Source organism: Rhea americana, unplaced genomic scaffold, assembly GCF_003343005.1.
Source record: "Rhea americana isolate MKP2758 unplaced genomic scaffold, rheAme1 scaffold_11, whole genome shotgun sequence".
Taxonomy (NCBI): Eukaryota; Metazoa; Chordata; class Aves; order Rheiformes; family Rheidae; genus Rhea; species Rhea americana.
Genome location: NW_028185150.1, coordinates 5,211,310 through 5,234,374, shown reverse-complemented (window position 1 = coordinate 5,234,374; position 23,065 = coordinate 5,211,310). Strand labels below are relative to the sequence as shown.

Below are 23,065 nucleotides of genomic sequence, written 5' to 3'. Positions count from 1 at the left end.
TGACATGGATTTGCTTACATAGTGGCTGGAATCCTTATCATCCACCTTTCTCTTTTTGATGTCATTGGTATATTCAGGCCCATTCCTGCGTTTATCTGTGCTTCGCAGGCTGTCCGCGACCAACAGAGAATTACTCTGCAAAGACAAAAAATAAAGTCAATCAAAAAAATTTGTTTCAAGAATCCCCTGTATATGCCTAAAAACGCAAACTGGATGTGATAGATGCTTTAGAAGTGTGATAGCTACACAGTCTTTCATTCCATTTAATTAAACCAAAAAGTCCTCCAGGCAAACACATATAGCTTCATGTATTCTACAGAGTAAGCTCAGCTTTCCATTGTTCACCTTACCAAAAGTTTATTTTACTTGTCAGTCACCAATTATTTAACTACTCAATTCAATTGAATTTATTATTTAGAAGAAACAGACTTGTTTATTCATGAGCAGGTAAGAATTTTTTTTGTATGTACAGAAACTTAATAAATACAATCTGATTGCTTGCTTGTAGATCATGAACAAACATATATCTAGTACGGCTACACCTGCAGGAATGGAAAAATATATGGCAACATGCTCTTTAACTCTTAAATAACAAGTAAATACTAAATAAGGTTATTCAGGACTCATTTGTTATTTGTGGTAAACTCAGCTGGGTACCTTCAACAAATTTGCTGCAAACACAAAGATCAAGTATCTTTACTGCCAATGTAACATTCCTAATAGTGTGAAATTAAGGCTAAAATGTTGTTTAATCAGATTTGGTCTGAAAAACTGAGACCAACAGACACACAAGAGCAAAGACTAATCCTTTCCTCAAACTGCATGGGCTACTCATTCAAATATGCTAAGTACAAACTGTTGACCCAAAAAGAAAGGCATTTTAGATATTTTTCAGTCACATGACAATTTGACATGCCTGCATTCCCATCTCCATTCCAGTTAAAGCATTAAAACATGTTACAATGAATTCTTTTAAGTGCAGGATTAGCATATGCAAGAGGGCAATTTGTTCAGTGATGTGTTAATGCTGAGAACAATGATGAATGAGTAGAGGAGAAAAAAAATCCTTTCACAAAGATCTGGTAAGCCTAGTTTCTAAAGGCCAAGTGCATGCTTATATAAATAAGTATATACTCATATAAATACCAAGTAAATATGTATTTACATGTACACACGTAAATCTCACAAGAGGAAAGCCTAATACCAACACAGATGCTATGGTACACATGTAAGCCACAAAGGAAATATTTGTGCCTAAGAGCCAGAGAGGTATTTACTCTTAATATATGATGAACATAACATTAATAGCCAGTAAACTACGCACTGAATGGCTCCCCCTTTAAAATTAGAGGAAACCACCATGGTAGTTTTGAAGAACTCAAACATTAGTGTTCAGTCCCAAGGAGAAGCAAAACAAAATGGAGTACATAAAGCAACCTGAATCCTCTTTTTCCTACTTCAGAGGCTGCACTTTAAAGCTAACTCTAAGTTCTTTCATTCACAACTATTCAAGCTACACAAATGTCACGGGGCTTACATAATATATGTAGGAAGGTCTAACGAAATTCAGTATAAAGAAACTCAAAATAATGTCTTTACCACAATGTTTTGTAGCTAAAAGGTGGGCTTGTGGGATCACTGAGCTAATTGTCTCAATAAATAGTTTGAMTTTAACCCCTCATCTCCCAAATGCACAAACTCAGGGATTCACTATTTTAGATATTAAATGTATCTCTAAGAAAAAAAATACTCATTTTAATATTGAACTCTAATGTCTATAATAGGAGAAATGTTAAAAAAAAGTATGCCATTAGTTCAAACCAGACCACAGATATAAATATTGCAAATGCCTTTAAGTCTTTAAGAAAAAGTTCCTTTTACAAAAAAAATCATACAAAGGCTATTTCAATGCTGAAATGATTTGAATAAAAAAGTCAAATGTAATAAAGCGAAAAATCAGTTCTCTCTAAATTGCTGAAATTAAGTGACAATAATGGAATCATGGCAAAGGGGCAGCAGCTGGGAAGAATTTAGCAACCCTGCTATTTGAACTTTCTACATAAAAGGTGTAGGGAGCAGCCTGCAAACTTTGGCAAAAAGTATGTTGTTAACAAGAWTTTTTTTTTTTTAACATTATGTTCCTTTCATGCAAATATGTAGGTAGACAGACTCTTATCTGAATAATGCTGACAACACTTCTAGGAGACAAATTGTACAAAGTGAAATATTGAGAAAGACATTTAAGCAGTCAGAACTCAGATCTGTTTTACATAAAACACAAGTAGAAGGTATACAGTTACACACTATCAGTTCCTATAATACCTATTTATTACATCTAAAATCATCAGCTACATTTAAAAAGGAAGACTATATAATAGCCTTTTGCATGAATGCCCCTCTTATGAGGTCTGACYCACCAGCAACATCCAAGACTTAGAGCATCTGGAACATGCTGGATAATTTATGTATTCTATACATAAATCTTCCAAAGGCCAAATAAAGATTATTTGATCTGATTTTTCCTCAAAAGCTTGAGGGCTAATCTATCATTTAAGTATAACAACAACAAAACCTTTTCCCAATCCTGTTCTGCAATATCTGCTTCTATGGACATATTTACACTGGAATATACTGCTTTTCCCTAACTTATCAAATCTGTATATGGCACTCTTCTTTGGAATCACAGTATCCATACTAGAAACTATTATAGAACAACATCACAAGAGCTGTACAGACAACAGCAAATAAGCATTCTATTACTTGGGCAAAATGGATCATTAAACTCAATAATTAAATAGATACTGGTTTTATTTTTTTAAAAAAATCTACAAGAAAGTTTTTGAAACTATGACCAAAATCAGATAAAGAACAGTTTTTGATTAAAAATAACTTGCTCTTATGAACTATTGCAATTGAAATCATCCATTGTGTAAGATTTCGTTCAACAATATGAAGCTATGCATCCTTGCAAGTAGTATTTCTAGTACATCCAGTACTTTCAGCTGGGACTGACATTCTGATATTAATCAATTTATCCGAAAGATAAATGCAAAAATTGTATATATACAAATAGTTCGTTTCTCTAAGAGAAACTACATCACATTAGTTTGTTTTGCTTTACTTTCCACAGACTAGATGCATAACTGAAGATTATCTTTGCTTTTATATTAAGATTCTCATTTATTAGGGATTATCAATATGTCTACAGACTACACACCTCAGATTAGAACAAATGATTAAAATCCATTTTAAGTAAATGTTTTATTTTTCTTCCAATGATTCAAAACTCATCGATTCACCTGAACCCCTACTTTCAAATAAGTCTTGAAAGAATGAAAAGAAAGAAGAAAAAAGCTCAGTATAGCATTACAGCAGTCAGTGTTACCAGACTGCAGAAAGGCTATGTAACAGAATTTGGGATCTCCAAGTGACTTTGCTGACAAAAGAATTCAAACACTTATACCACCACCAGCAAATATGAAGGGAAAACTTAGTCATGGATGAACAGAGAGAAGGAGGCAGGTTCCCTAACAGGAGTAAAATGCACATTATTCAAATGCGCTTCCTTGGCAGCCATGCCAATTCCCCTGAAGAGCTACTTCCAAACCACAACTATGCATGTCAAAAGTAGAGGCTGGGAGCCTACAATACCTCACRTAGCCTGAGTTATAATACTGCATGTGGTTCAACTACACCTGATCCCAATTAAGACTTCTCTAGTACTGGGTTCTCCCTTATCCCCCTCTCCTCCAAACATACAYGCTTAAAATTGCTCTGTGCTTGGTCATTCATTGACTTATGGTACATCTAAACCAACTGCAACCACCACAGTCTGGTATGACAGCTGACAACTTGCACTTGTCTGTACTGCCAAGTAGAGCTCTTACAGTCATGTAGTTACCATGTTGGAGCTGAGCTGCTATACCACACATCAGTACTATCTACAGATACCCATACGTACCCAGGAACAAATATAATCCTTTGCTGAGTAGGCAAAATAGGGTCAGGTCAACCATATACAACCGAAATAGCAGATACCAGCCATGCCACTGTTCACTGACTCGCAATGATATAAAGAGTGTACAAGTTGGAGGAGAGACTAGACATGCCCCAGAAAAGTATAAAAAGACTGTATTCAATGAAAGCATTACCCAGTTCCAGAATCAATAACCCTCCTCTGCGAATATGCTTCTTGCAAAAACAAACCCCCCAACATGACAGCAAACTAAGAATTTACCTATAAGATGAACCATTTTTGTTTTAAGTGACTAGTGATGGAAAATTAACAATTGCTCCCCCTTTTTATCTCTCTACTGTAAATTATTTTTAGAGTAGTGTCTTTATATTATGGAAATGAAAAATCTAGAAGCTTAAATGGATCTGAATCACCTTCCTTATTGATTCAATATTCCAAAGATGTTACTAGAGAATAAATAAGGCTTCTTTTGAATTCAGTATTTTCCAGCAAATGTTTGTCAAAATGGGAGTCAGAAATTATCCAGAAATACTCAAGCTGTGTTCTCTCATCCTCTATTTTGTAACTTGTCACCAAACCGTAATTGTTTTGTACCAGTTAGAAGCTAAACTGCAATACAGCATCCCAGAGCTCTTCYGTGCACTTAGTTTCTGCTGAAGCCAATTCATTGCTTGCATCCAAGGACTATAAAATTTGACTTATTTTCAAGTTTTAAACAAATGAAAATAAGCAAAAATCCATTCAATAAGAAAATAAAGGTGTAAGTTATATAAGAAATTCAAGTTCCTCAGTTAAAAGCTGTATCATGGAAAAAACCCTACTTTCTTGACCCCCCAAAAAAAAAGAATCATACGTGTGTTACATTTGAAAAGTATTCTGAGCTTTTATGTAACTTGTTTTGCAACTTGCCCCTACTCATTTAAAAGAGTTATAACATAAAACTTCTTAAAAAAAAAAAAAACAGCTTGCATACAGCATCAACAGAAAACTAGATTTAGTTGTGCAAAGGCCCCTGCCCCCAAGATTTGATGGAAGAATGGGGTGGAGACCTGAAGACACAGAATATTTTTCTGCTGTAAAGAAAAGAGCATCTGCTTTACAAAACAATAGCAGCATTTACACAAAACCACCCAGGCAGAAAAAAAGACTTCTCTCAAATTTTATGAGCATTTCCTAAGTCTTTAAAAACACAAGCTCAATGCTTTTCACAAGGACAAACAGCAACCTTAATGTGAATCCCAAACGCACAATAAGGTTACAATTCACTGTCTACAAATTATTACTGATACAAAAGAGCACTTGACAACATCTGCATTTCTATGCTGTCCAGGCAGGACACTAGAAAGGTGGGAGGACAAGTGATAAATGAATACCTGAGATGAGTCTGATAGATGTTGTCATTGTGCTCTCCAGAGAAAAAACRCGGACAAAGCTGCACTGCTGTCTAAAACTTTATACTGACGTTCACTCGCAAAACTTGCCTGTTTTGCCGGACTTTATTACCTGTAGCCAAATTGTGTAATAGTAGTAGGAATGGCTGTGTTCCCACAGTAACATGGTTCAGTTTTGGATAGAGTTACATCAGCCAAAAACCTCCTGCCATTATCTAACCAGTCCTATACTTTCATTTTGACCAAACAACTTTAGCATTTCATGTGTGAAACTAACTGAAATACCACACAAATACTTCATAAACATGCACTTAAGAAGAACTTCATGTTTCAGTAAGTAAAATGAAAGGTGCAAATGAAAGTAGTATAAAACCAGCAAAAGTATGTAAAATGGATGCTGATCACACAACCCAGAATAATAATGAAATATTTTTTATATATATATATATACACACACACATATATATATATATCTTTATATTCCACTTCATATTCAGTTATGAATACATGAGTTTCACTGCAGTATGGAAGTTTTTCAAGACATAATATGAAAGACTTGACTGCATATTTACCTAAAGAGACTTTAAAAGGACCAAAAACAGATCTCATTTTAAAAACAGCCAAAACACTTTAAGTTATGTTAAAAACAGTTTGAAGTCAAAGTATTAAATAGCAATCTTTCAAGCCTGCAGATTTAAAGCTATTAGCTCCTATTGATGACACTGGAAGGTCTTGCAAAACATCTGCGATAGAAATCTTACTGTTGTTCTGCACAATAATATCAGACATCACAGTTACCTCAGATAACTAACAGCATGGGTTTTGGTGTCTTTGATGATCAAAGCACAACTCATGATTTTTGGCAGCACCATTACACTTAACATTCAATTCCCCAAACCAAATTCATCTTATCTTAATGACTCAGGTATCATAGAGTAATTTGCAGAATAACAACACTGCTCAGTCAGAACAATACATATTAAATAGTCCTACTGTTACACTTTGTGTACTTCTGATTTATTTGGTAATTTATTTTAAAATATAAGATATTTTAAATTAAAATGAAAGCTATTAAAAAAATTAGAATTAGAAAAGTTAAAAGATTGGATCATTTCCAGCTGACCATCTTGGCCACTAATTTGAATTTTACTTCATTGCTTGAATTATATGCATGCTTATTTTTAATAATAATTATACCTTTAGTGAAAGAAAGATTCTAATCCACTGATGTATTTAAAGAAGTGGGTACCCTCCCTTTTAAGTTCACCTGTATTCAGCAACTACAGTGCAATTTAACTATAAAATATTATTCTGCAATGGGACCTGAAAGGGGTTATAAGCACATTAGTGTAGTAACCTGAACTCAATTCAAGGTCATACATTGCTATGGCAAAGTTGTTCTATGAAATAAAATCTCAGATTATTTAAAGGATTCTTTGTGTTAACTCATCATAAAAAGCTGATACCTACTACATCATACCTACTACAGAGAATACCCAGCAAGTATGAGTCACACATATAGGGAGAAAAGCAACTGCAGTGACAATTTGATGTACTTTTAAATATTATTGAACATATACACTAAGCTAAGTGATCTTGCAATTGCCCACAACACATGCTGTGGTTTAATTTTTGACAGTCCTCGCTTCATAGGCAAGATCTCTACTCAACTATTTTCTTTGACGGACATCTGAAATTCAGACTCAGTCTCCTAATATTGTCATTTTGAGCCCATGAATTTTGAATTCAAACATCCTTTATATATTTGCTATTCAAGACAAACTGGGAAGGGAGCAGGGTGAGTGCAGTGTGCCCAACTCTTTTCAAAAAAAATTATTTGATGAAATTTTGTAGCAAAGTATGAACAGTCAGAATAGGGGAGGAGGGACAGGAAACAATAAAACCACCAACCTAGAAACAAAAACTATCACACATACAATGCAAACTTTCCTCAGCTCCTGAGAAAGTTGCTGAGAATCCTGCTTTTGGCCAAAACCACTCAAGGACAAACATACTTATAACTCTGAGCTTCAGAGAACCACAGCTTTAGATTACTTCTGTAGTTACACTGACATTAACAATACCACCACACTAAGCAAGCTGAAACGAATGCTTCTTGCTTTGTAATCTGGAAACAAAGACTGCCTAAAAAGATACGCAAAAAGTTTCCAATGAAGTAATTCTCAAGCCTAGTACTGAAACCATCAACACTTACAAGCAATAAAAACAGAAATTTAGTACCATAAAGTTACCAATTAATAACAGGTCCTACCTTCCTCTCTTTTCTAATCAAGAAGAAACAAACGAGAGCTCAAATTCTCATATCACATCAGTAAGTGGAATTTTGTTACTTGGAATGAATTAAAATGGTAACAGCACTCCAAACACAGTTGCATAAAAAAGCTATAACAAAGTAGGTTTTTTGCCTGATTTCTGGATAACATTGTTCTCAGATCAATACAGCTACAGTTTCTATCTAGAGAAAAAGTATTTCTAGGGTTGTTACAAGCAGAGCACAAATTAAGCAGCAAATGTATGTCTTGTATGACTTAAACAAGTTGTTAGAGAACCCAGTTCTGACCCTGGTTGGCTGCTGGGGCCAAAAATCTTTTCACAGCCATAACAAATTCTGAATTTCTGACCTGTTCTACACCTTTAACTTCTGAATATCCTAAAGGAAACATCTTAACTCCAATTACGAATGGTAAAATTTTGCATTGGAGTCAAAGTTCTGTTCAGTGTGCAACATTCTTTTAAAGCAACAAAAACTAATTAAAATTCAAGCGTCCGCAAAACCATCCTACTCAAAAAAATCTATCAGATTTATACAAGCCCTCTACCTAGAAATTTGTAGTTCTGCATAAACCAAGAAATATCCTAACAGAAAACACATATGCTTATTATTATGAAAATATGACTAAAATGAAAACAAAACAGAAGGACAAACAGAGCAAGTTCTGCTTATTACATAACACGGAAGTGGAAACATTAGCAGGAGTATTGGTACTTACTGTGCCTGGCTCTCTTTCTGCTCCCGAGGTAACCAAAATGCACAGACATGCCCGTTCAGACACAGAGGCAAGAACAGAAATAAAAAAGGGGGGAAAAAAATTAGAACGCAAGCCGCGAACAGTTTTAAAATGGCTTTTATTTATATAAGTCATTGCACATTCCTAATACAGTGATTTCCTGAAAATTACAGTATTTTGTAAACATGATTTACAGTTTAACCATACACAAGTCCTAGTTTTATTTCATGACAGAATAAATTATTTTCTTTTCAAAAATTAGTCAAGTGCAATTTTGCCCAATATTTAATTGTGTACTAGAATTTAAGCCTATGAAACTAAAGTAACAGATGCAATTATCTAAACTTTTTGTTTGAAAACATTCACTTCAAAAAGTTAACTTTTTATTCCCCTTACCTTCCCACCCATCCATTTAACAACATTACTTTTTTTGAAAAAGTTACCTAGTTATGCAGTTTAACAGTTTTCCACAATATGGTGCAGGCCACTGGTGTTACACTAAGTATTTACCGGGGTGTCAAAATGCCCTGCAAACTACAGAGCAGGAGACACTTAGCAATCTCCCATTTCAAATACTGAAAACTTCCAAGCTGAATTTTGCTTCAGTGGTATAAATGCAGACATTTTTAAGTTTGCCAACAGCTTGTTCTCATTCTATATAACTTGATTTCTTTATAGATGTACACACTTTGCAGCAATGCGCAAATCTCAATGTCCTAATCAGGCCTGCCATGCCTCTCACCTCTGTGGTGTTCTGCATCGTGATGCTTCTTGTCATCTTTTATTGCCAAGTGAGACTGCCCACCCAAAGCACTAGAAAGGGCAAGAAGGCCAGCACTGCTTCCGAGTGGAGGGATTCCAGGAGGCTGAAGTCCTGATGGATGTGGTGTTAGAGGCACTGGAGGTCCATGGCCATGGGAGAGATGTTGAGCCTGCAACTGCTGCTGCTGTTCCCGGTAGAATCATCATCCCCAGAAGAACAACATGCAGCACATAGTTTAGAAAGCAAAAGGGAAAAAAAGTCTGGTTAGTTATTGAAAATCAACACTTTTAAATACTACTTTGTCTGTAAATCTAGTTCCTTCCCTCTTTGTCCCATCACATTATATATACTGCACTGTACTATGCTGTAGAAATACTGCTTGTGGAAGACTGTGCTCACGTCCCACAGACCATAAAAAGACTAGCTTGATACTCACTCTGCAGCCTAAAAAAGGGTCTTACTACAGTAAATTGTTTGATTTCGGGGAGCTATATCCTGTCACAACTTTACTAGTGACAAACAGCAGCAAGAGAATTCCTAAGAGGGAAAAAACACGCTTGGTAAAACTGGCAATTGTTAGAAAGACTGATATTTTTGCTCCCTAGCCCACCATTTTGAAACAACAGGTTTGCTTCTATTTTGAATAATAAAGAAGATCTAAAAGATACTATTCCAYTTCATATTTAATTGGTGTAGTTAAATGCAGACTTTATTCTAGCTAAACTTTTGGAAAAAAGATGTTCATGAGTTGGGTTTAGGAGTCAGCTTTGGGCTTATAATACAGATACTCCAGATAGTGTCAGTGAGCTCACGGAACTCCCCCCCAAGGAATATAGCATTAATGAAGTAAAACATCTCACATTTCAGAGGCAGCTTGCAAGATCAATTCCGTCATGAGTAGACATAAAACACAGTAACCAAACTAACTTCCAAGCAATTTTGGAAATAGGGTTCTAATAATGGAATGACTTTTCTAAAGTATAAATATTAAATATTTTCTAATTAAAACTGTTATGGTTTTATTAACATTTTCCTTTTATTAACATTTCCAAAGTTCAACCTAATTTGTCCAATATGTTCAGCAGAGATGTCTTAGACTTTTTAGAAGATTATGCTCCAAAATGATCTTTAGCTTGGACAGAGGTCTCCGGTCTCCTTTAAGTTCCTACAGGAAAATGGATTTTTTGCCTCTTGTCACTGTCTTGTGTTTATGCTGCTGGGCATGTGAAGAGCATGCCTCTTTCCTTTGGCCGTGCTTTACCATTCATCTCTTGAAGGTAAGCCTGATGAGAAAAGATCAAAGTGAAGACTAAGGCAAGCAAATGGCTGAATAAGATGATCTCAGCTAGACACTGGAAGAGGAAGGAAGCTAAGACTGAGAAAAACCCAGTAAGGAAGTACCCAAGGCAGAGATCAACTTTAAAAAGCTTTCTCTCAACAGCCAGGAAAACAAAATTGTATTAGATCTTAATTTGACATACCTAGTCACCATACACGAACGGATTAACTATAGCAGCCACATCTAGGTGGATACAAATATGTACTTTACAAACAGCTATTTTCAAAGGCACCCTCTAATGTAGTATTGCACACTTCCCCCCTTAAGTATGGTACTAGACTTCTGTTCTGAAAATTACCAGGCAAGAGGAAACAAACTTGAAAGGAAAACAGCAAAACAGGCCAGCAGTCTGAAGGCCCATGCACTGTAAGAGCAGGCAAAAGTTAATCCTGGACTACTGAGAGATACTGAAATACCAATACCTAGAAAAAAGCTCACAATATTTCACAGAATATTCTAAAATAATCAAAAGTATTATTCAAAATAATCCAAAATATTTTATCATCTTTTATAGATCCAAAAAGTTTTTAAAATACCAGCATAATACATACCAGCATATTAAGACTATTTTATTACCTGAATGACTTTCATTTCTTATAGTCCCCATCCCAAAACATGTTTTGAGCTGTGTATGAATTCCTCTAGGTACAAGCAGCTGACACGGAAGAATTCTGGACTGCATCTCCTAAGCTTTCACTTCTCCACTGCCCTAACTGTAAAGCAGCCATCTTTTATTTATTTATCACAGGCCAATCTTCATCTGCCTGAGACCTTCCAGGCAATTTTACACGGTGATGAGTTCACCAAAGCTTTGGCTTCTCAAACTAAATTTTAGCAGTTTTTCACCTGCAGCACAAAAAGCATCACTAGCCTTCAATGCAACACATAACATGTTTTCTCATCACTAYTCTTGACAACTTTTAATAGAGTTTGAGTATCTTTGAAAAGCAATATAAGAAAGCAATTTTTTAAAAAAATACGCTTTGACACAAAGGCTAATATTTTGAAGTATTAAGAATTATTATTTTTTTTAATTTCAAATTAAGTGTTAGGCAAGCTTCTACAAAATCAAAGACTAGATCAAGCAGCTATTATCAGTACAATTTCATTTTAAATAGCTTGCTGCTTCTTTAGAAAGATTGGTAAGAGCACTAAGAAGTCTACCAGGACTGCTTTATTTGAGCCAGTTGCCAAAGAGTAAAGAGAAGGTCTCTTCTTCTCACAGGCTTTAACAAGACTTCAGTAGTTTTCCAGCATGTTTTCTGAACTCAGGTGAGATTTTGTGATTTCTTTACCAGCTCTTCCAGAGGTGGCATCTTAGTCATTCCTCTCCTCTTTGACTACTTGGTCAAACTCACTGAAGTCTATCAYCTGCACTCTAGCCATAAGACAACATGCATCAGCAGTACTGCACTGTGATCACAACCTTGGTCTTATGTGTCCCCATTCACACTATCACATTGGATTAAAGAACAGTCTTTACAAATTAAACTGTTACAGATATTTTACCTATGGTTACCATGGTTCTATTCTGTAGCCTACACACAGTTAATAGATTTCAAAGGTCTCAGAAAAGAGGAACATCAGTTGATCTCTACAGGTGCTGAAGCTGAAAGTGTAAGTCCTTTAATAGGACTGAATGTGAACACCGGAGAGCAAAGCTCACAATGCTCAGTTTAAGATGCAGAASAGAATACAAAAGCCATAAGAGAAAATGCATTGCTCTACACAGTAGGAAACACTTGGAATTTTWGCAAAATGATTACCAAAAATAACAGAAAAACAATCCTCTACAATGGTTAAATATATACCCACATAACTGACTTAAGACTGAGAATCTGATCATGGTCTTTTATTCCACGACCCCGTCACTCTATCATCTGAGGGTTGCTGCTCTTTAAGACAGGCATATTGATTTGATGTTTATATGCTTCACAATAGGCTGCAAGTTCTCCTAACACAAAAACAAGCCTTCCCAGGAGCTCATGTTCTCTTTTTATTTATACAGTTAAAATTCTTTCAAGTGCATTTCATTCTCTTTCTAGAATGGGGAATATTAGTACGTGCTAAACACAAAGAGATAAGTAAAGACTGAGAAGATGGATAACAGCAGTGGTCACTAGAAGTATTTAGTAACTAGACATTTGCCACATTAGATCCTAGAAACAATTATGTTATGCATATAATCACATCCTGTCACTTCAAAGACATAATGCCTGCTCTGTCACCTTTTAAGAGCTCAGCAGCAGCGAGATATAAAACTGAAGAAGTTGGCAGCAGTATCATGGTCCACTAACCATGTTCATTAGCACTTAATTAAAAACTAGACACCTGCCATAAGAAATGTGCTCAGAGAAGGATGAGTAACAGGTCTGTCTTACTACCAATAATTATAATTACTTGCAGAGCAAGGGCTGTGTCCGGTTTTGGACGGAAGTGGGAAGGTGGAAAAGAATGCAACGATGCATACATAAGCAACTGCATTGAGATAATAAACCATAGAGATGCTTTTAAAATCAATTCTAATTCATTCACCATCCATTTACAAAAAAAAAGTTCTTAGTATTTGCAAAGGGAGAAAAGGAGAGGTAAATTCAGTTAACTGTCTATAAGCAGTTTTTATTGCCTCAAAATTTTTCCCCTCAGTTCCTCCTTTGTAGCCACAACCAGGCTATAAAGACAGCATGTGCAAAGTATGTAACTCTTAATATTTAGAGGTAGTACAGTTGTTCATTTCAAATATCCTAGGCAAGTTCTAGCTATAAAGTACTTCAATTAGGATTCAAATTTTGGAATTCATTCTTCATCTCTGCCACAGACTTCCTACAGCAGAGTAACTCTTTGACACAGGCTTATCATCTATAAGCTGTGACATTTGTCTTTTTTGTTCCTTGCCTATTCAGTGCAGAGAATGAGCTCTCAAAATTCTCCTTCCTACCACCTTTAAGCAGCTCTGTTAGGGTCACGAATACCAATAGCCTAGTTAAATTCCAGTTTCAAATTCTTAGTTTTACACAGAGCACGTTTCTGCTCTTAAATAGATTTTGATGTAACATTCAGCATCTGTTCAGCACTGAATTCAAATTCTGATGTGGTTGCACACCAATAGCAGAAAATATCTGGTACAAGACTACAATAGCTGTCTTCTCTGGTGCTGAAGTGCTAACCAAACAACTGAAGGAAAGAACAGATTTAAACATCCTTAACAGCACCGTCTTCAGTGCTATTACAAACAGATTCTCCTATCTCAATAGAGGTTTGAAACAATATTTGGCAAGGACAGTCATTTAGAGACTTTAAAAGAGGAAAGGACAATAGTTCATGTCAACTTCTGTATAAATCAAGAAACATGACTGACAAACAAGCAAGCAAAGACCCACCCCACTCTCAAAAACCAACACGCACACATTTGTTACAGTGCTCAATTCAATCACACTTCCCAAGGGGACACCTTCAGGTTTTTCATTTGCTTGCTTAAGCAGCAAAAGGTAGGGAGAATTAGAGTCAAACATTTATAGTCAACGAATTCCTTACAACTCTTGAACCACCTTGATATTTCCAAATACCAGAACAGCAGTGACTAGCATCACCTCTTCAACTGCAGCTTCAGGATGGAGGCAACTATTTAAGTATGCTTTTCTGATTATCACTACCCATTTTTTGATTTTACTTCAGTAGTAGAAGCTGTGTTTCCTCTTCATTTCTGCTGGATGTGTTTTCACCTTCCCCTTGATACTAGCGCTAGCAGACTCACTAATTGCAAAGTGTGACAGCAGCCCCTGCAAGACGCTTCTTTCTGACCTAGTGTCCTTCAGCACCACAGCAGCTACATGTAAAACTAAGCTCTGAGTTTGTCTTTGTATGGTCTACCAATTTCTCTTTGTTTAAGTTTAATTTAGAAAAATGAAAATCAGTTACTATTTTCACTGCTTAATTTTCTACCTAATTCCTTTGAAACATCTGTGTTTATTTTGGTTCATTGGATTTCCTTACTTCCTCTTCTTTTAAAGGCTCAGATCATATTCTGACAGATAGGAAGCTATACTGTACCACAAAAACAAACTTGAAAGTGCCCACTACTGCCTCTCTCCTAGTGAGCTGAGAATGGAGTCTTTGTAGCTTTGTACAAAGTTATCTGAAAACTACTCATTATTCGAACAAGCCACAGTGCAGGATGAGAATGTCTCTTTAGAACAAAGAAACAAGTGTCTTCAAGCAAGCCTCTTCCATTTATAAATTACAAAAAATGTCATCCACTAAAGGTATTTAACTCCACTGTTATATACTGACAACTGTATTGGCAAAAGCTAGCTAAAGCCTGCAAGTTTCATACATATAATTTACGTGTAATAATTAAAGACCTAAATATCTCATGGGRAAAGAATCCTGTTCCTCTTTCATGCCTATTACAGACAGATGCATAGAAATAGTGTCTTTGGATGTTGCCATTTATATTGCACTCCCACAGGAATCTAACTCCTTGCTGTGAAGATGACTGATGTCCAAAAACAGATTATCACATTCAGAAGGAAGATGAAAAAGTTACCTTAACTTTGTTTTTTGTTAGTATTTTCTACTAAGGGAATTTGCTTTAATCCAGTATTAACATAACAATTTCTGAACAGAAGGGTCTTCAAAATTTTTCACAGTTCCTGCCTCCACTTGTTCAAACAACTCAAACCACACTAATAATCTCAATTGTGCATTTTTTCTTTTTGGTTCAAGGAGGACGGGGGTTGTTTAAACTGCCCCAAATTTTAATTGAAAAACTGATGATATACTAGGATAAAAGGCAGTTTACTACATGAAGTACTCTTTTCTCACAAATTAGCTTCATTTCTAAGGTAACTGAAATAGAGCTGAGGCTTTATTTCACATCCTTGCCAATTCAGAACAGTAAAATAGACATATTAGCTACTCCAAAAGGTCATGAAGCATACAGTTCTGGATTAGCGTTATTTCTGTTTTTCTAACTCCTTCTTCACTTCTTTATACGACTTTCTCACTGACTTTTTTCTCTCCTTTTCAGACTTCATTCTCAGCTCTCCTGACTCCTGGAGCAGAGCCTGCAGGAGATTGCCTCCTCTTTCGTTCTTCATAAAACTCAGAGTAAGAAAAGCAATATTGATTTCAATTGGCTGATGAAGGTTAAAAAGAGCACTCCATGCACTGCTGCTCTAACTACACTTACACCAATGTATACTGTTTCACTAAACCTGGCCAGCTCTGGAGTTCCTCCTCTTGCATTAGAGATCACTGCATTTTTTAATTTCACTAAAGAAAGGTTAGCATAAAGAAAGGTTAGCCCAGGCATGAAGCTGCCACATTAACATACTCCATAGATCAGGAATTTACTTCACGAGAAAAAATACCCCACAAAAAAAAAAAAAGCATTAGATTTTAACTGAAAGCCAATAAACCACTGGGGTAGACGGCTCACTTCCAATGAATTCAGAGCAGATAACAGAGAGTGCAGCTGTCAGTAGGGTCAAAGTTATATTGAAATCTGCAACTCACTAGGTAAAACATTAAATTCAGTTTTCTATTACATCTGGAAGACTTTTTTCAGAAAGTTCTTTAAAATCTTTATGCAAAATATATGAGTATCAAATACATTCTTTAGCATGCATTTTCTGATATGCTCTGTATTTCATGAGTAATTCAGACATTTATTTACAAGGAAAATGAAATGTTTCATCAGCGGAAAGGCTTGAGTTGTAATCACTTCAATTTATGTAGTCGGTAGCAACCTATCTACATATACACACACAGTACTCTTGTGAGGAGTCATATTCAATTCAATTTTAAAATTTTAATAATACAGTTAGCTTAACACATATATAACTGACTAATCTGCTTTCAGTGCTCACCAATATAACCCAATAAGCAAATATAAAAAGATTTTCAAAGGGTAGCTTTTTAACAATTGTTTAATTTCTATAACACCATTAAAGACTACAGAGCATATGGAAGAAACGTGCTTTTGTTTTTTCTTTATGCTGAGCAGTTTCTRATTTTTGCTGTGATTTTCTGTCTCACTTTAAACAGGGTTTCTCTGCCTTTCCTTTGGGCATTCTAGAGGGCAAGCCCAGACATCAGAATTAGAAAGAGATACTACACTGCAGGGCTCTTCAAAAAGATCATTGCTGTAAACAGTAGTGACAGATGTGGGTGACTCCAYCCAAATAAATTTGTCATCACACCCAGTAAGTAAGCACACTAGTTGTTCTGCTAAAATGATCAGCGATTAACCATTTAACAAAACTTTAGTGATAATTGTTAAATGGTAAGATTTTTAATATCTCAATGACACAGAGGGAATAATTACACAGCATTGCCAGCATGACTGGCACTGTTGCAAGAGCAGATCTACATCAGAAGTCTAGCAACACTGTGGAGCATCGGCAGATCATTCCATGCCAGCAAAACCCAGCAGCGAGGATGTGGGATACTGCCAGCAGATGGAATTCTTCCAGTTCAGTGACATCTTCTCCCCAAAATGCATAAGCACTCCACTGGTGTAGCTACATCCACACAAGGGCTTTTCCCAGCATAAGAGCCTTCTCCTCTATGTTTTCAGGCACTGTAAGTCAACCCTGGTAGTTTACATCAAACAGATCCACTAACTCATGGCTAGTGCTTATATCTGCAACTTAGCTGGCAGCAGAACTCAGTCATACAATTTAAGCCAGCTCCATAAACAGAAAAAACTTCTTTGCTAGCATAATCACGGATTTATTTTATACACATATATACGTGTGCATGCACGCACACGTGTGTCTACAAAATGTTTTCACTAACAGCTATTCTTCTAGAAGTGTGCAGTAGAGGCCTGACTTATAACAGTACGTATCTCAAACATTTTACAGTAAAAAAGGAAGTGGAAACAAGTCACAAAGCAGCAAGATCCACATATGTGATGCTTCTTGTATTAATAATGGTACCTTTTTCTCTTAAGTGAAATTTTGAAGAATTACTAGATAAACAGAGCAAGATTGAAGCCAGTACTGGAAAAAACAGACTGTAGGACAATGGAGTAACCAGAAAAGCCTTCACAACAGACAGATGCCAGAGGGACTGGAGGGACAGAAGCAGAATAAAAATGGAAAGAATGATCCTTGTGCAGGAAAATACGTCTTTTAAGGACCTCCCAGATTAAAGGAGAGTAACAAATTCAAAGTTGATCTAAAAACCACACAAGATGATCTTAAAATTCCCCATCTCTTGGTCCAGACTAGACAGACTGATTTTCTGAAATGAGCTATACTCTCCTGACCACTGTCAGTGCAAGTCACTTGGAGAACAAAGCTGATTTTTTTCATTTTAGACAAGCACATATTGCTTGCTCTGAAGATTCAGAGGCAAGCCTTAGGTCTCACGAATGAAGCTGTCAGTATACATTGCTTCTGGTTTGCCAGTACGCATTAAGCTTTTCTGGGGCAACCATAATTTCCTGCTATTACTCACCTTCCAACCCAAAATCTACATATTTGCTATTTTTTTTTTTTTTTGCTACCGTTAGCATGCAGCTACCATCCAAACACACTTCAAAAGCATGTTCTTGCTGCCACAGCAGTCAGTAACAATCAGTTCAAACATGCACCAATTTGAAAATGACAGAGGCATTACTCTAGTGTGGGGTTTTTTGGGTTTAGTTTGCTTTATTTTTAGTACTGATTTATGATTACTTTTAAAAGTATTTATTTCCCTCCCAGATTCCTTTATACTCCAGAAATTCAAATCTTGTTGAAGACAGCAATGATAAAGTAGAAAAGGGTTTTAATTTAAACGCCCTAAGTCAATTAAAACGCAGTAGTTTAAGTGATGTCCATCACCATTTATATTAAACCCTTTTGTCCCAGTTGCTACTATAAATACATTTTAGAGCTTCCAAAGAATGAAAGTGACAGTCACAAGAAAAGCATTACCTCCCTTTTTTTTTGTTTATCGTTTCAAGCCACACACGAGCTTTGTGGAAATTCCCTGTACACTCTGCAGAGACTTCCTTCTCCCAAATATCTATCACTTTTGAACATGCATCAGAGCAATCCATTTTTGCCAATCATTGCTTTTGCTATTTCAGTGCTACTGAATATGACTGACTGATTTTAAGAGGTACAGTTAACTAGCACCATATTCAGAAACTTAAGCACTATATTGAACTACAGTTCAGTAAGTATCTTGGGGGAGGATTTGCGGGCAAAGGGCAAAGAGTTACCAGATACTAGGAATCCTGAGTAGTAGATGTAAATTCTTTCTCAGTCTAAGGAGGTACAGCAAACTGCTGTTCAAAATGGCTCTTTGCTTTGCCTTTAGGATTTCTTAGTTATCCTGCATGTCCCATGCTATTCTCTCTCCCTTTTCTTACAGTCCTGCTTCATAGGCTGCTAGTTCTACAGTCTGCATTACTTTTATTCCAAGCAGACAGTAGTTAGTTGGTATTTTTATGTGCCTTCCCCAATCTTCAATACTTCCAGTATTTGTGTTTACCTGTATCTTCCTCCAGCTCCTCTGCAGCGCCATACTCCCACTGACTCTCCATCACCATCAGTCATCCAGTTACAATCATACGTTGTCTATCCTGAACCAGTAATTCACCCTTTCTCCCACCAGCACACTAACGTTATCACCTCCGTATACCACTGTTTGCTTCAAAACCATTTCCTAGCTCCCTTCAGATCTGTATGCTTCATTTATTCTTTGTACCTCTCTTCTACTGTAACAGAGACCAATGTACAGCTCTACATCACTCAACATACACATCCCCAACATTTGCTTTCTCCACTCCTGCTCATTTTTCAGGATAATTTAATGACTATGCTTCGCATGTTTCTTGCGCAATTAACTCTTCCACATTTGATTTCACCTCACGTGCAGTCCCAGTTGAGCTTCTCATGTCTTGGCCAACTGATTCATTCTTTCTATTCAACTCCTTGCTCCATCCATTCCACCATATCTCAGACCTTTTAAGAGAAGCACTGAACTTCACATCACATTTTATTAGTCTCACCCTATTGACTGTTCACCTGCTCCAATTCTCACACTTACCTCACTATGAATGTAAGTGCAAAGCAGGTTTTAGTAAGAAAGCAGAAGGTATACTCATCTTTTCAGTGCGTTTCCCTCTACTTTTTTTGCTGACTTAGGGAGAATATGTGGAACAGTCACAAAAACCACCCTCAGACATGGAAAGCTATTCTGCCTATACATCTTAATCAAGAAAGGTGCTTTAAATCACTCTTGAGGAAGCAATTCTCTTCCGGACTAGACAATCTTCATCTACCTTCAACAGTAAAACCCATTCTTAATCCCCATTTTGCTTTTCCTGTAGCTATTCCATATTCTCTTAATTAAGACTCACCAAACACATTTTCTGTAACCTGCCTGAAATGCTACTGTTCCAACATTTTGATCTGACTTTGACCCTTTCTACTCCACTGAAATTATTCCTTCCAAAGCAATCTGTTAGATGCAAACTCATTTGGACGCAAATTCACAGAGAAGGAATAATCTCTAGCATACCAGTCTCCTTTGCTTTTATCTATCAAACTGTTCCCGAAACCTCATCCTCTACTGACTTTTCTGATCTTATGTGCTGCTCCACCTAAACAAGATACAAGTCCATCTTACAAGTTCCCTCTGCCTTCCTCTCTTCCTGCAGCTGCTAGTGCAACTCCAACAAATTAGAGGGAGAAATCCACCTAAAAATCATGCAGTGGTTTTGGATGATATTTGAGATACAGCTTTTTCTATCCAACTACATAATAAAGTTTGCAAGTTAAGAGGAGACTGACCTGCAACTCCAGGTCAGATGTTTAGACATCACCACTACCCTTTCTACTGCTACTTCAAGGTCCTCCATTTCCCTAACATTACAGGAAGGAAAAAAGGGGGAAAAATACATATACAGAAATACTGAGTGAGTGAATCCAGCTAGGTTTTCATTGTCTATTCATTCCTATCCTGCACATGTTCKCCTGGGCATTCTGTTTTGAGGAGGACAAACTGCCAATAAGCATGAATTAAGCTATCTTGCTTCCTCAAAACTCAATGGTGCTGAGAAAAAAAAAATGACCATAGTTTGGGGACTAGCATTTTGGGAATACCAACTGTCATCTTGACAAATATCTTCTCTATTCACCACCTGCATTAAAAATAGCTTACAAGTCTTAAAGTTATTGTGTTCTAACAGCAGCTAACATGACAATTTTTGATTGTAATTAAGGTTTGCCTGTATTAAAAGAGCAGGGAAAAAGCAGCCTGGAAATTTCCTCACTTAATATATAGTTCCTACTGTAAGAATTCAGTAACTCAGGCTTACCAGGTTTATATGTTAAAAGTGAGGAMAGCATCTTGTGCTCATTCAGTTTCATTTATGTAAAAGAACTAAGCCATTTCCCCTCTCTTCCCCCACATTTACTTTGGTTGGCACATAATGCAGATCACAGCTGAGGAGGATCTGAAGTAATGCTACAGCTACTTAGCTCTTCCCCTGCACTAAATTCTGCATTCATTTCTGTTCTAGTCTGTATTTCTATTTTATAATGAAACATACAGCCTAGTTATTTATAGGCTTTTCAAGGATTAACTACACACTCGTAAGAATAAACCCTCAAGAGGTTAACCTCATCCTCTTAAGCTTCACACACTACAATCCCAAAGATAGCTGGCAACCACAGTCAAGGAGAGTGAAAAAAAAATAGTAATCCCACATCTTGCTAATCCTTTAGCCAATCACCACATGCAACAGTGGAGAGACCCCTCAAAGGCCTAAAGCTTAATCTGTCTCAGGAGTACTGTCAATCAAAAAAAAATGCATTTCAGAACCATTAACAACTCACCTCAAAAGCCAAAATCAGACATACCTSAGGACTCAATGTACTACCTAAAATGTGGTGTTAAAAATTCCAGCTTGCTGCTCATTTTTTTTCTGTCAGATACTTGTATGTTCTACAACCAATACTACCTAGTTTATTAATTTGAAAATAAAGAAACTTTATAAAATTGCATAGCTGACATCTGGATAGACCAATAAGTGTCCCCTACCTTTCCTAGTATGAACGTTTGAGTACCTTTGATTTTTCAGCCTACTGTTTAATTGCACCTCAGGTAAAAGTAAAATCAAACAAAAACCACATGCATCCACACCTATTCCCAAACCATTCCTTCAAGTTAGACCATGAAGATCTACTGAATCCTCTCATACCATGATCTGTATTTTCCTTTTACCCCAAACGTGGGCACTACCTGCAGCTGCAACACTGAGCAGTGCCAAGGAGTTAACAGATGCACATATCTTATGGGGAAAGGTTTTTTGCTTTGTTTATTATTCAAGTATCTAGTAAATCTAGTACTTCATTTAGATTTTATATACATATGAACAATGCCATTAAAAAAGTGACATGCACATTGCTTAGCCACACTACTACCCAATGAAAGGTAAAAGCCCTCAGAAACGTGCAGGAATAATGTAAGGTCAGAGATACTACTGTCAGTAGCTAATCACCACCCATAGTTCTTTCCCCCAGTATGAGAAGTTCTTACAAACACAAAGGATTAGCACTGCTTACAAGCTCACTGAGTCCAACTACCTTATTTCCCTTTCTTTTTTTGAAAACACTATTGAACATGTCAATTCACTTATCTTTCTCTTCTTTACATGCATAGTATACACTAACTTCAAAAGTCAGTTTTTAAGATGACAGGTAAAATCTCCAAATATCTCAAAGTCTCATGAGACCCATACCCTAGAAGTCCCTATCCTCAGTCTCAAGTTTAATATACTTTCACTTTTTCAACTAGAAATAATGTAAAATCAAAGACGATTAAAAATATTTTCCATTGCAAAAAATTGTTCCCTCTAAATAATGTTTCCTTCCAGATTTCACACATAGCCCAGTAGCAACAAGAACTGCTGCTTTGCTCCAACTCTGTCAAGCCATCTGGGAAACTTTTGAATCATGAAGAGTTAGGAAACAAAGGCCCTTAAAGGAAGGTGGAAAAAAGGTCAGTTTTTGAATAGAAACACCCAAAAAATGCAGATTTCATTCAGATACTTTCTCCTGATTAGATGAACACCAGCTAGAAAAAATATTGTTCAAGTTTATTGTCCTCAAATTTATCGTAGATGAATTATCTTTAGTAGTGCAGTGCCAGGGGCTGTTTGATTGCATCTTTTGCCATTACAAATTGCTCCAACCTATTTGCATTCTGCAAATAAGTTTCATGATCTTTCATGCTCATAATAGATGTCTAACCCTTTAAATTACTATTTCTTTTCTTATCTTGAAATATACTGGACTTTTAAGAGCATGGCCCTTCCATTGTTCTTTACACTAAGTCAGGTCCCTGAACAATACTGACAGCTGCTATCAAACTGGGCTGTGCTTACTTTCAGTGCAGCTGCCGCTTGCAGGAACAGACAGGCTTCTGATGTCTCCTCCCCTCTGGGGAGAGAGCTCAGTACACTGCACACTCAGTGAAGGGGAGTAAAGGCCCACTGAATTGTCAACCTAATTTTATGCTATTCAGATTTTCCAGGATGCACACAACCCCCTTCAAACAAAT

The 23,065-nt window shown here is 36.5% G+C and overlaps 1 protein-coding gene across 1 annotated transcript in view; it reads right to left on the bottom strand.

Annotated features, from left to right (window-relative positions):
• TLE1 (TLE family member 1, transcriptional corepressor) overlaps window positions 1-23,065 on the bottom strand; it is a 71,511-nt gene that overhangs the window by 25,581 nt on the left and 22,865 nt on the right. The window contains exons 6-8 of the mRNA XM_085313475.1: window positions 9,139-9,343; window positions 8,379-8,395; window positions 19-135 (exon numbers count right to left, since the gene is read on the bottom strand). Of these exons, the coding sequence (XP_085169601.1) occupies window positions 19-135; window positions 8,379-8,395; window positions 9,139-9,343 (339 nt within the window). The remainder of the gene's footprint in view (window positions 1-18; window positions 136-8,378; window positions 8,396-9,138; window positions 9,344-23,065) is intronic.